The sequence below is a fragment of the Acanthopagrus latus genome, chromosome 4 (genome assembly GCF_904848185.1).
Source record: "Acanthopagrus latus isolate v.2019 chromosome 4, fAcaLat1.1, whole genome shotgun sequence".
NCBI lineage: Eukaryota > Metazoa > Chordata > Actinopteri > Spariformes > Sparidae > Acanthopagrus > Acanthopagrus latus.
In genome coordinates, this window is record NC_051042.1 from 28,216,280 (window position 1) to 28,234,261 (window position 17,982).

General features: G+C 40.5%; 3 protein-coding genes across 10 annotated transcripts in view; 1 reads left to right on the top strand and 2 right to left on the bottom strand.

The window, feature by feature from the left end:
• Positions 1-5,182, top strand: part of LOC119017775 (FERM domain-containing protein 5-like) — a 69,823-nt gene extending 64,641 nt beyond the window's left edge. For all 8 annotated transcript variants that reach the window (XM_037094797.1, XM_037094795.1, XM_037094798.1 and 5 more), the window contains one exon: positions 884-5,182. In XM_037094797.1, coding sequence (XP_036950692.1) covers positions 884-1,473 — 590 coding nt within the window. In that variant the 3' untranslated portion in view covers positions 1,474-5,182. The remainder of the gene's footprint in view (positions 1-883) is intronic.
• A 186-nt stretch (positions 5,183-5,368) lies between these two features.
• On the bottom strand, positions 5,369-11,419 carry wdr76 (WD repeat domain 76). The gene is made up of 15 exons (XM_037094804.1): positions 11,211-11,419; positions 10,869-10,982; positions 10,694-10,792; positions 10,496-10,588; positions 9,923-9,981; positions 9,467-9,584; positions 9,224-9,325; positions 8,932-8,972; positions 8,672-8,825; positions 8,280-8,438; positions 8,012-8,127; positions 7,785-7,883; positions 7,516-7,668; positions 7,372-7,425; positions 5,369-7,274 (listed from the first exon to the last, which is right to left on the bottom strand). The coding sequence occupies exons 1-15, from the start codon at positions 11,259-11,261 to the stop codon at positions 7,019-7,021; spliced, it is 1,668 nt and encodes a 555-aa protein (XP_036950699.1). The 5' UTR covers positions 11,262-11,419; the 3' UTR covers positions 5,369-7,018.
• Positions 11,420-11,779: 360 nt separating this feature from the next.
• LOC119017778 (pro-cathepsin H-like) lies at positions 11,780-17,875 on the bottom strand. The gene is made up of 12 exons (XM_037094805.1): positions 17,778-17,875; positions 16,754-16,785; positions 16,538-16,643; positions 16,362-16,432; positions 16,160-16,264; positions 15,409-15,495; positions 15,128-15,183; positions 14,960-15,041; positions 14,801-14,869; positions 14,521-14,627; positions 13,280-13,408; positions 11,780-13,105 (listed from the first exon to the last, which is right to left on the bottom strand). Exons 1-12 carry the CDS (start codon positions 17,854-17,856, stop codon positions 13,030-13,032), a joined length of 999 nt encoding a protein of 332 aa, XP_036950700.1. The 5' UTR covers positions 17,857-17,875; the 3' UTR covers positions 11,780-13,029.
• Between the last annotated feature and the right edge of the window lie 107 nt (positions 17,876-17,982).

The following is a 17,982-nucleotide window of genomic DNA, read 5'->3' on the forward strand; positions in this document are numbered from 1 at the left end:
CCCAAATCCATGGCTGCGGCCCACCAGCCAACCGTGCAGGTAAAAACTGGGGCTGGTTGCGTCATGCAGTGGAGACTGCAGGTTTAAGTTGGACGACTGTCTCTTGAAGAATAGTGTCAGCTGAGAGGACGTTGTTCTTACCTATTATGTTTACTTTGAGGTTAGAGTTGCCGCTTGCAAGAATTTTATTTCCACATGGAGTTCATGAAGAGAGGACAGAGTCAGTTTCCCATGACAAACTGACCATTAAATACACATGAGAGTAATTAACCTTGGTACAGTATTCAGCAGGGGATCATTTGCCTGCATGGCAACCCACCAAGCCAGGCTCAAAACCAAAGAAGCTGAACAAAACTTCCCTGTAAATCTTTTCTTTAAAATCAGGTCCACGTCCCATATAGTCACACATTTGCATCGACGGCTTGCAGACATGTTAATTAGCTCCTTTTTCTACACTTGTCAAAAGTTTAGAGAAGAGAAAAACAAAGTGAAGCAGTAAACTGTGATGAAGTCTGATGTGCACAGGAAGAGTCTAATCTCTGACTAATTAGGATACACGCTGTGATAAATTCGTTCAAGCAGTGATACGGAGAAACTTGGAATCTTGAGAGATTGTTTTCATCCGTGGCATTTTAATTATCCGTCAAATAGTGCTACTCCACAGTATTTCCATGTTCTCCTGAAGTGTTTTAAGGAATGGCTGATTAAATACTTTTGAGACACAATCAAACATGTGCTTTCTTGGAAGCCTACATTTCCTGTGAGACTTAAAAGGTCTAAAAGTCAAAGAAAGTTGTGTCAGAATTGTCTTTAAATGTCCTCAATATCTCCCAGTTGTTAAATCTGCAGTATATCCCTTACTTTTTATGCTGTGTGTTGTCAGGTCTGGAGTCCCTTCGAGACAGTGCCCACTCCACGCCCGTGCGCTCCGTCTCCCACGGCGACTCCTTCATGTCCTCCAGGGGCCACATGGCAGACGGCAGCGAGGCGAGCACGTCGGCGGTCATCTCCGACGAGGCCTACAGCCCCTCAGACAGCGTGCTGCCTACGCCCGTGGCCGAGCACGGGATGGAGATGCCTTTGGCCCGCCACCTCAACGGTGCTCCCTGCAGCATCGATGAGGAGAAGGAGTCGCAGGCGGGCGCTTCGAAGGAGGGGCAGTTGGCGGATTACGCCTCTGGTAAAAGAGCGCTGCGTATGGTCAGGAGCAGGCAGTCACCAGCGAGCGACGTGGAGGAGCTGAACAAGTTCGTCCTGAGCGTGTTACGTTTGTTCCTGGTCACCATCGGACTGCTGTTCGCCCTGCTGCTGCTCCTCATCATGCTGACAGAGTCGGACCTGGACATTGCCTTCCTGAGAGACATCCGCAAGACGCCTGAATTCCAGCAGTTCCACTTTGAATACTTCTGCCCTCTGCGGCGCTGGTTCGCCTGTAAGTTACGGTGGATGGGAGGTTTCCTCATCAGCAAGTGAGGCTTAGTGAACAATGGACCGAAAGACACAACACGGGCCTCCTTTGACGGAGATGGGACACTCAACACAGACTGGTTGGCAGAGCGAGTGGGTGGAGAGACGAGGAAAAAGGATGGCAGCCCTATTCCCAATATCAGCTCAGCCTCTCCCAGTAAGGAGTTCCTGTCACAAGCCACGGACTGTCCCCTGAAGAGCCTAGTTTATCATGTTCGACCACCATCAGGAAAGGAAGTCGCATTTTACTTTGGAAATTCAGGTCATTTCAAGGTATTTTATTTTTTACACAAAGTCACAGTAGCGGGGTTTTAATTTAAACACTGACAGGGACGAGCAAGTCCGACGGACTTCACCTATTCAACCACAGATAACAGTTGCCTTTATTTTTGTATTCAGTTATATGTTGCCACATTACTGTCGAGACAGAATGACCAGATGTGCGCCGGGCTGTGCGTTGTGTGACCTGAGAATTTGAGTCAAGTTTGGAGAGACGGTGGGATGGGCTGGGCCATTCTGAGCTCATCTAATTTTCATATTTCAAAGCCAACCACAATATTCATTATTCAAGATTATATTATGGTCGCTGCTATGACATTGAAAAGTGCTTTTTTTGCGTTGGACCAGTATCTGGGGGTTAAAAGAGAAGGTGTAAAATTGAATACCGGGCAGCACTTACCGAATGTAATCAGTCCTGAGTCAAATAAAATAAGCAAATATATGGAATTTGCCATGTGTAATGAAACAAGTGAGGATTAAATGATCACGGGAAAGTGTAGGAAAATTAATTAAGCATATGATTGAGAAGTTCCCTGCTCGGTATACAAGCTAACATCTGGTGTACTGAATTTGAAGGCATGATGTGCAGTATCAACCTCTGGACCAGGTTTTGTTGTTGTCACCGTCTGTCTCTTCTGCTCTCGGTCTGTTATGAATGTATAGAGAGCTGCAGGTCTGTGTGTTTGTATGGCCGAAGGTCGGGCCGAGCTACTCACACACACACAGAGCAAAGAGGCAAACAGCAGACAGGACGTAGCTACACTCTGGCTGAGTTCACAGTAAAAATCTGGAGGGTTGAGCGGCGGTGTGGGCATTATGCCTTTAATCAAGCGCAGAGGAATTGGCTGCTGCAGCTATTTGACCCGGGAGTGATGTTGATGCTGCCCTGAAAGATGGCTTGAAGGATTATTTTTGTAACAAGTGTAGTCAAAAACGTCCATTAACGGTGTTAACGTCCAGCCATGCGAGCACCACTTAAGTTGTGTCGTCCACTGACTATAAATTAAGGATAAATTGTAAGGACATAAGTAAGTAATGGAGGCGGCGGTAGATTTACTGATTTTATAACATAGCAGCCAAATAATGCTAATAGCTACAATCAACTTCTGTGTGTAGGGGAACAGCTGTCACGTTGCCGTAGTTACTTTTACAGTAGTTGTAAAGGCGATGGGACTATGTGAGCTAGCCTTTTAGAGATAGTGAAGTGTTTGGTTAGCTCTCTGACACCCACACTCCGTAGAAGTGTATCTTGATGTGCAATACTGTTAATATGAAAAAAAAAAAAAAAGATCCTTTCCATCAAGGGAAATTTGACCTTGTTTTACCTTTGTAAAGTGCGAAAACTAGTGCTGTTTGCCCACAGCATACGTTTAAAGAGGGCTTGTTTTTAGTTCATGTTGAGTGACGGTCATTTAACTTCGTTTTAAGCCCTGCCGTGTTCGAAAATGGTTGCATTCATCTGTAAAGGCTGAATATGTTTAGATCACGTTTTTGTACAAACTGATGTCTCATTAACACAAGGAGTTTTTTCCTCACAGTGGCTTTTAAAAATGGACTTGAAACATTTATTTTTTACAGTGGATGTATAGTTCACAGCCTCCCGCTTACAAGAGCGCCTAAGATAAGTCATGTTTACGTCCTACTGCGATCTTCATTATCACACCTACCAAAGAAACCTCTGTTGTCTGATATTTGTCAGTTTACGTCAACAGATGGAAACTCTGATAGTCTGCTGTCCTTCTCCGGCCTTATTATACATGTACGTTATTTCACAGTAAGTGCGTCTTTACAGCCCAGAGCAATCAACAACAACATTTAACACCCATAAAGTCAGTGTGTGACAATTAACTGTGGGTTGTTGATCTGGTAGGATTATGAAGGTCCCCATAGGCAGGTTGGAAGATGTACTGTGTCAATATTATAATATAGGAAAAAAATGAGCAGGCCAAGTGTTAACACAAGAACAGTACTTTGAGTTGGGGCTGTGCGATATGACAATATAATATATCCATCGTTTCATATACAGCTTGCTCACACCCTTTACGCCAATGTGATTTGTCATTTGGACGTCACTTTTGTGTTCTCTTCTTTGTGATGCGGTCACAGAAATTTGCATGAGAGCAACACGAACAAACATGGATGGGGAGCGCGCATGTCAGAAGAGAATGGAGTATTTCCAAACAAGAGGACTCACGTGGACATGGTTTGGGTAGAAATGGCCAGAAAGTTTGCACAAAGGGTTATAAATAGAAAAGGACACAAATAATTCAATATGAGTTAAGTACCTTTTAATTTGACCACATGGAAAGGCTTATTTTTTTATTGAGATCACAGAAATTGTTAGATCTTGTTCGTATCGCACAGCCTTACTTTGGGAATCCCTTTAGTATTAAACACCTAGGCTTTAAATGTTGATTTTATTTTTGTAGAGTGTTAATATTTTCAAAAATTCAGAAACCTGCATATTATATTTTGCGGTTGGGTTTTAAGACTTGATATGTTACTGATGTTTTTGCTTTAACTCAGATGGTTTTAGATTGACATGTTAGGTGAAAGGTGGATTGTGTGTTTGAAAAAAAAAACAATTGGCCAGTCGAGGCAGAAAATCAACTTTTACTTCCAATGATTTGTACTTTAAAAGTCTCATTTTATGTTCACTGTACGACAAATTTAACATAATTTGAGCAATAAATATGACGGATAATGTGATGAATATTAATAACCATAAACTCCAAACCGTTTTCTCTCTTTCTGCTGGACATGCAAAATGTCTTAAATCCCCTCAGATGGTAAAACAGCCTGTAGATGCATGTGTGAGGGGAACATTGCCCACTGTTACCAACTACCCAGTGTCAAAAATACTTCTTCAAAATATCTAACATCAAAAAAAAAATGTTTCCATGTAAATCCTGTTTGATTGTTGCCTAATCCTAGACTGCTCCTTCTTGACCCAATTTATAGAAAGAATAAGTTTTCTTGTGCAAGTACATGTAACGGAACACACCTGACAGTGGATCTTATTTATTCACTTGACTCTGAACAGGTTTTACCACAATGAAAGTGAAGCGGTTTGTACTTTTAAAGCCAATTTTAACAGCAGAAGTAGCATATTCAACTACCTGAGTCTTTCTTTTTGCAATGCAGTTCAATATATAGATTTCTTTTGTTTGTTTGTTTTGCTAAAATCTGTTTCAGATCACTTGAACTGTCAGTGGTAAAGAGAATTGACGGCTCCATTGGCACTTGGTCATCTTGCTGAATAATGTAAGCAGGAATAAGGCCTCACATGGGGTCTTACTGTAAGCTTCCTTCCTGTACTATGGAAATGTCTCTGTAAGCATGTGTTCTGCATTTATTACCTCCAAACAAGACTGCTTATTTCCAATCACTGAGGACTGGTGTAATCTATTTATGAATAAATATCATCTATTCTTGACATCTGGTAGCTAGTCTGGCTACGAGTTTAATCCTGAATTCACAGAAGGAAAAAAAAACAGCAGCATCTCAAGTAATGTTACAATATAGACCACACACACTATTATTTTATGTCACAATGCTGCCATCTCATGGTAAAAATAATACTGCACCTCTAGAAATGACATTTAAAACAACATTTCTGATATAAAAATGGTTCTGTGTTTATTTTGTATGCTTCAGGTATCAAAAATACGAAAAAAACATAAATGAACACTTTACATTTTATAACAGGCACGTATTGTAGCTCAAATGGTTTTGCCGTTCAAATTCAATGTGCCACAAACAAACAACACAAAAGGGAGATGAGTTTAGAAATGGCTTAACTACTGTAAACATTTGTAGAACAACAAATTATAGAACAACAAAGGAAACAGCAGAGACAACAACACAAATGTATCAAAACCCACATTCAATTATTTGCTCCGTACAGCGCCTGTATAACGTCTTCAAACTCTTTGTGGGATGTATTCAGGACATTGACAGAAAAAAAAAAGACTTTCTTATACATATTCAAAAATGTTTGAAACTTAACTCAGGTCAAAGTATGTGATCAATTCCATTTTAAAAAGATCACAGAGGTAGCAAAAGTGCAAGTGGAGACAAGGTTATTGAAAAGTTTGAAATGAGGGGAGGCTGATCAGTAAGGTCAATCAGTATTGAGAGGAAAAAAAAACAGGTTTGGGATGCTGTGCAAGGTGAATGTCAAGCACTGCACCTCAGGAAACACACCATGAAGACTGGAAGTGGCAGCATCACACTGTGGGGATGCAGCCCCCTCAGCTCAGAGAGGGAGATGGGAAAAACAAAGATCAATGCAGCAGAACGCAGATAACTCGCTGAACGAGACCCACTGCCAATCTCAGGAGAACTCAGCAAGACAACAAAAACAAAACATGAAGCCAAATCTACACAGAAGTGGTTCCAAAACAACACAGTCTGTTCCTGGAGTCCAGAACTTGTGTCCGGATGCTGCTGCTCACTCTGTCCTCATGCAACCTGACAGAGTTTGTGTTGCATCTCTGCAGCAAAAGCAGGATGCAACACAGCTGATCGGTCTGTTTTGGCACTGCCAGGCTGATGTATCATTAAATATGTATTTGGATGTAAATATATGAAAGAAAATGACTATTTAGTTAATGATACTGTGTTACTTCACACGTTATCAATGTTCAGGCTGTATATATATATGACATTTCTATGAACATTGTGACCAAATGAATGTAAAGTTGATTGTTTCATTAGAAGTATTTTACTTAGCTACAGTAAAGACATCCAGAGAGTACAACAAGAAAGCAGGATTATATCCACCTGGTAGGGATGCACCAGTTCTGATCAGATTCAAATACCTGATTTAGACAACGGCTGACTCAAGAGTTCCGGTCCAGAACTCGTGTTTCATTAAGATGCAGTTTGCCTGACTGTGTGGAGAAACTTAAATTATTATTTTAAGTGTAAGGAGACATTAGGCTTGACTTAAACACTGTTCAAACACATACATAGATATATATTTATTAAATTATTTAATATTAATACAATAATAATAAATCACAATGAAGTCAGACAAGCCTGAGTGTCTTGTTAAAAACAAAACTATTTGTGACCGTACAGATGTCAACAATGTCGAATTAAACTGAATAGATCAGCCACACTGTCAGACATCCAATCTGTTTCAGAGATCCGATCTAACCACATCTGTATCAGATCGGTGCATCCCCACCTCGACAGTTATAAACCTGTTTCCTTACTTGTTCCTTCTATTCTACTTTAAGCCATCAGGAGGTTCATGGTCTTCATCTCAGTCAGAGAAGACATGTAAGCGCCCTGATGCATTGCCGCCCAGTAAGGCGTTCCTTGTGGGGTGGAAGGCTGTGACGGACAGCACTGTGTTAAGGTTCTCAGCATCCATGAAGGAGTGCTGCAGCTGGCCGTTTTCACTGAACACCTGCATCCTCCGGGGCCTCCCCATGCTCCCCACCACAAAACAGTCTTCTTGTTTCGGGTCCCACACTGCCGATAGTTTGCTCAGCCAGCGGCCGGTTTGCATGTCATGTCTGAAAATGAAGATTGATAAGACAGTCTGTGGGTAAATTCAGGTTACTCAAGTCCCACAGCACAGGGAAGAGAAGTTGGTGACACGAGTGGATGTACCTGATTGATTTCATCAAGGGACATTTTGAGGTCATTTCAGATGTGTCATATATCCTGTCAAAAGAGTTGAGAATAGACATTGAGCTAAGACTGATCAAATGAAAGCAAGCTTAACAATCACTGAAAGTGCTGGGTCAGCTTCACCTTAAGTGGTCATCCAAACAGGTGGTGAGGACTCTGTTACCCGTGTGAGGGGAGAAATAAGCACTGGATATGCTTTTAGAGTGGCCGTGCAGCTGAGAGACTGCCTGGCTTTTGGTCTTCTTCAGACATCTGCTGTCATAAATACTGACGACACTGCAGACAAGATCAATAGTCTTTTTAGTGCAATAAACAGACAACTGACACAGGGTAGAAAAATGTGGCTCAAAAACTGTATTTAAATGTTAAATTTGATCAATAATCAGACATACTGGCTTTCTGCCACAGCAAAGTATTGCTTCTGTAAAGGGTGGACGTTAACACAACGCACAATCTTGGAGTCCAGTGAGTGGAGAGACTCATGAGAGTTCCTGAGGATGAATTAAACACCAGTGTAACGTGTTAAATGGTCATCATTCATTGACAGTTCACCCATACTGTTATTCTTCAACACCATGAAGAGATTAAAATCAACTACTCATCAACAGTAATACATTACCCTGGAGTGCGCCTGTCCACGATGGAAACTTCTCCATACCAGTTCCCAACCACAAGTGTTGAACAGTCATGTGACAGGAAGTCAAATGATTTGAGGCCATCATCAATGTCATACACCTACAGTGAACGGTGAACAAACACGTCGATGTCAACAGGTGAAAACAGGAAGTTAATTTAAAATCAAATTTAAATCTCTGCATTCAGGCAACTTAACTTAAAACCTTTATATTATACATTTTGTACACTGAATGGAGCAAAAGTTATCTCACGTCATCAAAGACGGCCTTCTCCACATCCATGCAGCGCAGAGATCCGTCATAGCTGAGGCTCAGCAGGTGGGTGGGATGAGCTGTGGAGAACGCCATGCAGCCCACCGGACGAGTGTGAGGCTCAAACAGCAGCACGCCATCATCGTCCCAACCACCCCCCTGAGGGAATATACACAAAAATAAGTAAGACTAAGAGCTCTGAGTTTAATTTGTAGCTTCTTTTCCTGTAGCTCTGTTATTTCTTAACAGTGGGGTCATATCACCAGTTGTTATACAGTGGCACCACAAGACCTGTTGCTATATGCTTGTTTTGTTGCACATGTACTGCTCTCAGTTGATCACATCAAAATTAACATCATCATCATCATCATAACAGAGTAAAGAACACAAACCATCTTCCAGAGTCCAACTTTCCCCCACTTGTCTCCTGCGGCCATCAGCAGGCTGCTGGTGCAGGGGTGGAAGGCAGCAGAGAAGATGCGATCCTTTACCACCTTGGCCACTTGGTCCTCAGTTATCCTCATTTTCTTGAGGGCTGACTGGTACCTAAGTAGAAACATCAGTGTAGATTTGTTTTATCAATCTCTATTACACTTTAAAGTGATTGACTGTCACTTCTATATAAACTGAACAATATAACTTAAAAACTTACCCTTTCAGACTAAGGTCCATCTTTTTTTCTTCATTTAAATCCTATTAAAACACATTTGAAGATTTTCAGATTGACTCTGAGGCAGCAAATTTTTTTAAAACAAGATCAACCAGTCTACATATCTCAAGGTTAACTGTCTCCAAATTATCTTTGGCTTTAAATGTATTATGGCACCACAACCTACCAGTTCTGGATTTCATTACAGTTTTGAGGTAAAATCATTATTAGTAAAACATAAAAAGTAACTGACTACAATGTAATGAGGAGATTAAACATGGAAGGCGAGTCCTACCTCAGAGAAGAGCTCAAGAAGTTGCGAAGGCAGCTTGCTTCCCTCTTCTGTGTTTATTGGTTCCATGGGCAGAGAGCCAGGAGGCTTCTTCAGCCGCGTAAACTTTAAAATAATTACATAACTACATTGAGTAAATGCCAGAAATAATGAAAAAACAGCAGCAAGAAAGATGAAATACTAAAGAGACAGACAGCAGTGGACTGGCAAGACATTTGTATGATTAGGTTATTGAAATATAACTACCTGATCATAGACCAGATTCCCTTTTGGTTCAGGGGGAAGTGTCAAATCCTCTGCCTCTTTATTTTGAAGACGAAGGGATTTGCGAGCTGGCAGCACTTCTTTTACAGCTGCCTGTGACCTGCCACCATAGAAACGGATTATTAGAGCGACACCAAGAACTCACTAGGTCTGTCAAAATTTTGAAATCTTATTCTTAGAACTCAATTCAATAAAATTATCAGGGGTTCTTAAGTGGAATCTACCGACATTCGTTTGTTTTTTTCTTTTTCTGTTGTATGACATTGGATTCAATATTTTTAACTCAAAGACAACTATAAAACAAATGTAAAGAAATAAACAGCAGCATGAAGTACATGCAATGAAATCCAGCTTTACAGTTCACAATTCCCACAAGATTTCCTGCACTGCCCAATCATTTTACTAAAACATTATGGAACAGTTGGTGGCTGACTGTACCTCACGAGGCCCCTCTGTGATGGTTTTGGCCGGGTAAGCTGCTTCAGCTCCTCGGTCGCCTTGCGTCAAGGAAACAAAAATGAATACCCATCCCATCTGTGCCGCCACAGCTAAAGGACTGAATCATACAGTGTCCAAGTGCATCTACATTTGTGCCTCATACACACCAACAATTATGACCTACATTTTTATTTCATACATGCGCGAGCCTGAGTGCTTCAGACAAAAAAAACAAAAGTCAAAAATGTAGACAGGTTATTACAACTAACTGACTCTACTCTGATGAGCAACTAAAAGCCTTCATTCTTTAGAAGATTAATATAAGAGGCTAAGCAAGCTGACAGCAACGTGACCTTGAATATATTTGTTGATTTGTTGCTGTTGTTTAGATTAATTAGTAAATCAAATTTCCCTCCTTCCTCTGTGTGTATTTATTGTTATTATATGGGAGTAAACTGTGATGGAAAAATATTTTGAGGTCTCCAAGACTATAAATATCAGTAAATGTTACCTGGCTCTGAAGCCAAGTGTTCCTGAGGAAGGTGCATGAGACTACCACATCCTTCTACCTACCTGGAGTAAGTTGATAGATGTCAGGAACTCTTGGTTCTTTCTGATGTTCTCCAGTCGCTCCAGTTCATACTCAGAGAGTCCTCCATATCCACCCTGAAGAAACATTATTTAAACATTACAATATTTTTTGCTTGACATTATTGAGTAAGGGCACAAGGTCCATGAATCCGAAGTCAGTCGGGGTTAATAAACACTTACAGATGTTTGCTCCACATCACTGCTGTCATCCTCCTCCTCTTCTTCTTCCTCCTTCTTGACGTTATTCTGGATGTTTTTGTCCTCTGCCGTTTCAGTTTTCTAACAACAAAAAATGGGCGTATTAACAAACCAATAACACACGTTGTTTTCGATGTGTTTCTGAAGTGTCTCTCACCTTTTTCTTCTGGGGTGTGGGGTTTCCTCCAGGGGAATAGCTGAGGCGTTTAGGTGCCAGGGCGTTTCGTGAGGATCGACGGACTTCTGCCTCGAGGTCCACAGGTGTCATTTCCTACAAGGTGTGCATTATTAACACGACGAGCACAAACATGGCTTCATTCAACTTTTTCTACAGAAGCACAAGTTGTTGCGTGACTCTTAAAACACTCGCCTTCCTCCTGAAATAATGCCTGCGTTACCCTGGTAACTACACACCTTTACTTTAACTCCCAAAAACAAGCTAATGTTGACGTTATTCAACAGCTAGCTAGCTTAAATAACAAAACTTCCAACAACTCACCAGCTTCTCGACCTTCACCACCGCATTGCGTTTTGACCGTCTCGTCGCCATTTTAATACAGTTACAACAATACGTGCGAATTATTCCTTCGACTGAGTTGCCAGAAAGTGATAAACTCTCTCGTCCCTCTCACTCCGCTCTCTATGGTAACACTTGAAAAACTACAAGGAGTTGGATAATTCGCGCCACACGCTGGAAATGTTTTGTAACAAGCCCCGCCCCCTCCGTGTTGTGAAACAGAACCCTGGCCTCTCATTGGTTCGTATTTTCACGTCATCAGAATAAAGGGGTGTTCCCTGCCGCTGACAGCCAATGACCGCCTTCCAATTTGATTGACGTCTCGCCTCTTGCTCCCGCTTCAACCTCCAGAGAGGCGGTGATAATGTCGCCACCTTCTGGCTGATGTGGGTAACAGCAGTGATACGAAGCTGAAACATTTGATTTTGTTGTAAATCCTCTGTTACAATATTTCTACTGAAAAATGTATTAAAGTAGTGTGTTATTCTCCACGCAAATCCATGCAAAGACACAAAGAATCAATCCAATTAAGACAACAACAAGCCCCCAAGTGTAGTAGTAAAATTGTTTATTTAAATGTTTATTCAAAAATGGAAAATGACTAGCTGACATCTGAGTTGACTTCTGAGTGGAGCTTTTGTGCACGACTCCAAAGTTTGGTTAAATCAGAGGAGGAGATCTGTGCTTGTCTTTGCAGTCATCAAGAACATTTTCCACACTTGATTTTGTCTCGAATGAAGCCACAAAGAGGCCACTCAGTGAAAGATGAAGTTGATGACCCATTGGTGATCCGCTAAAACTCAATCTCATCGGACTAATGCTCAGCGCAACACTTAACATATCAGATGATTTAATTAACATTGTCGGTTTCCAGATGCTGTTACACTTTTTACAAGAAAAACAGGCCTGCATTTTATTAATGTATCCATTAATAAGAGTAATTGTATTGACAAGCTCCAAAACACCCATTTTTATAAATCAAAAGAAACCAAAATTATAAATGAAAACTTTAAAAAAAAAAGGGGGGAAAAAAATGCATAAAACAGTTATATTTCATGTTTATTCCAAGTTGTAACTCACACTGTATACAAAACAATAAACCCAGTGATTACACTTGGAAAACTATCCAGATGTGTGATACATCTATTTCCATTATTTATATTCCAGGTTTTGTTAAAATCATAAAGCCATGAAAAACGACTGAACGAGCGCCACACTTTCCATTCTAAAATACCTCTCAGATGCAACCAATATGTCATCTGATGAGTCTGCTTTGCTTCAGTGAATCGGTTTACTGAAACAACAAACACTTGCGGCTGCACTGAGGAGAGGTTATATATCATAATGAAATGGGACTGAATGGAAAAAGTGTATCCACACAATAAAAAACGAAATCCTCAGGAAACGCACACAATTAAATCATTTGTCATACTATATATACTAACAGCTTGACTGCTTGGCCTCGCATTCTTTGGCACACGCACTTTAAAATGTTGAATGGAAAAGCGTTTAAAATCCAAGTGAAATGTTCCCTTCAGACATGTTTGTATGCACATGATCACATGGAGATGCATCCACAGCTAAATGGACAAGAATGTGGTTTCTGTCTAACGTTTTGATCACGTGGAGGAAACTTTCAGCTACATCGTCATATGACATGTGATGACTGTGTTCATGATATTACACTGTGAAATCGATGTTTAAAATAATAAAACTTCGGGGAACAGGAAAGCACAAACTTCTCATGGACGACACTTTTCCTGAGTTTGATCAGTCGTCCACGTTGTCGCCATGTCGCTCCTCAGACTAAAGGTAGAGGGTAGGAAGAGCACGCAGCCAGTCCGCACATGTTTTGTCCTCGCTCGATCAAAAAATATCTGATGGAGCAAAGAGGAAAGGTGTCAATGATCCCTGAAATCTAGAACAAGTCATAACAGTTAACACACTCACACTCACACACACACACACACACACACACACACACACACACACACACACACACACACACACACACACACACACACACACACACACAGCGGGGCTATATTTACCCGTCAACGCCCCAGGCCGGGCCCCAAGAGTTCTTCACAATCCAATATGGCGTGCCGTTCTCTTCGGTGCCGTAACCCACAGCCAGGACTGCGTGATTCACCTTGTCTGCTGTGTTCTTACACTTGGTGCTAAAACAGACAACAGCGATGGTTTTAGACAGACAGAGAACATGTCTCTTGTTGGGTGAGTGGGCTGCTGCACTGCTACATCCTGTCTATGCAAAGATGTGTAGGTGCCTCTGTAGGTATTTTTATGACAGTTCCAGACAGACGCATGCTGAACAAAATAAATTCCCATTGTTTTTGTTGTAATAAAAACCATTACATGTGGCTAAATCGTTGTAGTCTTCTCGGGTAATAAAAAGGTAAAGTTAACAACATATAACAAATAAGCCCTACACATGAAGAGCTCCATATTTATGATGGACATGATGCAGGACAGCAGGTCGTAAAATCAGAGTAAAAACATACTGGCATCAAAAATTACCTTCAGTAAAAATGGTGTATTACAGTATTCCGTTGATTATATTTGTATTATTAAACTAAATCTGCAAAGTAATAATAATAATAATAATAATAATTCCAAATGCGCTGAATATAAGACCTGATAATCAACTTAAGACAATAATCAGTTGACCTCCAGTTTACAGCGTATACATGTAAACATCTGTATAATTTACTTTCACTTGTACTTTTGACAAGTACAATCATTGCCAGAAAATTACTTTTCATACTTACATTCAGTTAATATCAGACCATCAGTACCATCATATTGGTGACTTCCACTTTTACCAAAGTAATATTTTCACGATTTCTTTACTTTTACTCAAGTAGAGAGATTTGGGTACTTTAAACAACACTGTTACGACTATTGATCGATAGTCAATAGTGGCTTTCAGTTGTGGAGGGGTAGAAGTACATCTGTTTAAAGTTGTAAATTAAGTACAGTCCAACACTACATTTCTCCTGTAATGCAAGCATATGTCTGTCACATCCCACCAACAGCCATCAGTTCAGATCTAGGTCACTGCAGATGTCACGGAGTAGCCCCGTTACGCTCATAATCCTCTTCCAAGACTGAATAACTTCTGCGCCAGTGGATTACTATGCAAGAAAATCCCATTATTGCAGTACAAATGTTTCTGAAGTGTGACAGAAACAGGGTGGTGGGTCCTCTGAACGGTTCTAACCTCATGTTATTTGTGAACACTAAATACTTAAATGTTTGTTGAGTAGCTGACCTGCTGTAAACTCCTTCCTTGTAGTGCATAAAGTCAGACACGACTTCGAAGGCGAAGGACACTGGGTTGAGCCTGGCCACAGCATCAACCATGGCTTTTTCATCATACTGTGGGCAGACCAACATACAGGAAACAGTCAAATATACATTTTACCAAAATAGCTGCCACTTCCTCTTCCTCTTTGGAGTTCACCCAAAACGAGATGGTTAACTGCACCTGCCTTGTGACTTTTTGTTCAATTACTTCCATGACTTAACTTCACAGCAACTTGTTCACTCACACTTGATATGTTGACGACATCGTGGACAAAAGCAGCCGCGAGCGCAGGTTCAAACTGGCAGGAGTCGTCCTAAAACAAGGGGGATGGAAGTTCCTCCACTGACAATTTATTTTACATCAGAAATAATCACACTGAGACATTAATTGAGAAACGTCATACAATGCCTTTGTAGGGATAGTCCTCCTCTGTCATCAGACCGCTGTTGTATTTGATGTACTCGAACGCCTGACTGGGGAGCCCGCTGAAACAAACCAAGCAATCTTCAGCTGGATGAAGCATTAAACACGAGTAATCTTGTTATTACAATAACAACTCCATGTGACTTACCCGAAGCATCCATGATTGTTAAAGTCTTTGGCGCAGTCTATCAGCTGCTGCTCAGACTGATACAGACAAACAAACTGCATCATGCGTTTTCACAAGCAATCAAACTGTATTACAGTTACAATCATGCAAAGAACCTGTGAGTCCAACAGAGATTTATTCTGCAAGAACGTCTTCTAAATGATCCTTGTGATAAACTGGATCTCCACAAGTTTAAAAATGTGCTTACACATGAGATCTATGAGATGAATGTGCTGAGTAAATAATTACGGGACAGATCTCACCAGAGGTATCAGCTTCCCGGTAGCGATGGCAGTCACCGACTCCAAACAGCCAGTGGTAGAGAAGGTCCAGCAGCTGCCACAGTGACCCTGAAGACGCAAACACATCAACAAACGGCTGATAATTCACTTATGTTTAAATGTTTAAATTGACAAAGGGTGGCCTGTATTACAAACTAGGTGTATAGATGTAAAATACATTTACCATGAGGTAAAATATAGCATCAAGAAATACATATTGTATTTAAGTACTTAACTGCTGAGCACTCCTTTGAATTAATAATCCAAATTCTATAACAGAATAAAACAAAGTCACAATAACAGCTGTTGTATTCACTGTTGTATTTGATACTCACTCGCCCCATTAGTCGAGTCACACGGATAAATAATTTAACTAAATGTTTAATAATTGCAACTACTTTTAAATGAAAACACATAATATTTTACTTATTTAACAGTGCTCACAATTAAATCCAACTAGTTTAAACAGGAAACATGATTATGCAGCCATTAACACTCTCTGCTTACCTACACGTCACTCAAAGAATAATGTAATTAACTGACTAAATTACATTTACATTTATCAATTTGTCCGAATCAATGTATAAATATGGGGTGAGCCTTCGAGAGGAAGTCCAGCCTCACTCAGTTCCACATTAATTGTCAGGGAGGATTCATGTCTTTGTCCAACTTCTTGATGCTCCATCCACATTGTGGTGTTACTTTGTGGTCGTTCAGCAGCATCTGATGTTACCTGGTTCTTCACTGGAGTCACGTAGTCGCCTTTCATCCTCCAGTCTACAAACTCAGGGTAAGGACCGGCGCTGCTGACATGACCTCCTTCAGTGGCCGAGCAGTTCTACAACAGACCAGAATCACAGCATTGTAACAAAAAGTGGCACATTTACAAAAGCTCCCGCAGGACTGAGTGTGTCGTATTATGAGATGTATCATACCTGAGGCTCCATCAGGAGAAATGATCTCCTGAATTCTTCAAACCTCATGTCTGAAAACTGATTCAGGCCCACTAGATTTGAAAATGAGAGACTCTGTGAGAATAATCGCCCTCCTGAGTGATAATCTAATTCAATACATATGATGAGAGAGGAGTTAGTGCGGAGCTGTACGGTACTTGTGAAGGAGTGATTCCCAGCATTGTGATGATCGATTGTCCTCTTATTCTCCGTGAAGATGTGGAGCCGGTGGTAAAACTCCAGAGTGTCATAAACCTTGTTGTGCTGCACGTTTAAAAATGCGAAATGTAACATCACACAGAGGAAATAGTTGCTGTTGTTATGGAAACATTAACAATAAAACAATTCATAATACTGTGATAATGTGGACATACCTGTGACATCCACTGTTTGAACTGATATTCCTCTGACAGGACACAGAATGAAGGAGTCAGTTATTAATAAAGAAGTCTGATAATCAATATTCAAGATGAACTCCTGAAGCCATTAATGACAGGGAAATGTAAAGAAGTCCTTTCAAGCGAGTAATATCACAAAAATAAAAAGTACTATCACCATTTAATGCCGTTTCTACTTCACAAGGGGACATTTGGGTATTTTGTTTCTCTACAGATTGACCCAAGTTCAAGAAATAACTCCAGTAAAAGACACTATACAACAGTTAAATGATACTTCACACATTAGAAATCTCATAATACAACAGATAGTTAATGTTAAAAAGGTTGAATCAATTCTTGGTGTAAAACTATGGAACAGATTGAATGTGGAGAAGTAGTACACGTTGATAGAATACAAAAGAAATCAATATTTAAGCTCTCATACATAAGATAATGGTTGATAAATTAAATCATATATTTGTATGTTTATATATTTGTATATATGTTTTTGTATGTATTTATTTATGAATTGATATATTCATTAATTATGGTTAAATAAGGATTTGATAAATAAAATAACTTTTCATTTTCTTCTGCCTCTCTGCAAGTAATAAGAATTGCCCGTTTTCATTTGCAACACTCGTTTGTTGGTTTGTTTGTGTGTTTAAGGAATTAAAAATTAAAAATGTGCATGTTCAAAATAAAGATTTCATTCAGACCATCCATCACTTTTTCTTCTATCATGAGTACTACTGGCCTACTTTTAAATACTTTGTGCACATTTTTCAATAGGTTTCCTTGTACTAGATTGTTTTTAAATGGCTTCTACCACTGTTTGTAATATTAATCATATATCTTAATGTGTCCTTTTCACCTGACTCCTGTCTGTACTGGAGCTGCACACACGGTGTTAACACCTGTTGTTGTTGAACTGACATTTAACTCGCAGTTAGACGACAGCGACTCTGCCGAACAGAAATAAACGCTTATAATAAACGTGTCGAGCTGTGAGTGAACTTACCTTCGAGTGAAACGAGCGGTGTCAGATGCACGGAACTAAAAACGGTGGCGGTGATGAACCAGACGACTTGCAGCGCCATACTGTCCTCCTGCAGACCGGGAGTCACGTGACCCGGCGGCTCCCTTTCATAATAAAACCCCCGACACGCCCCCTTTTCCCCACGTCACTCCTCTCACCTTCTCCCCCACCTCCAACACTTTCACAT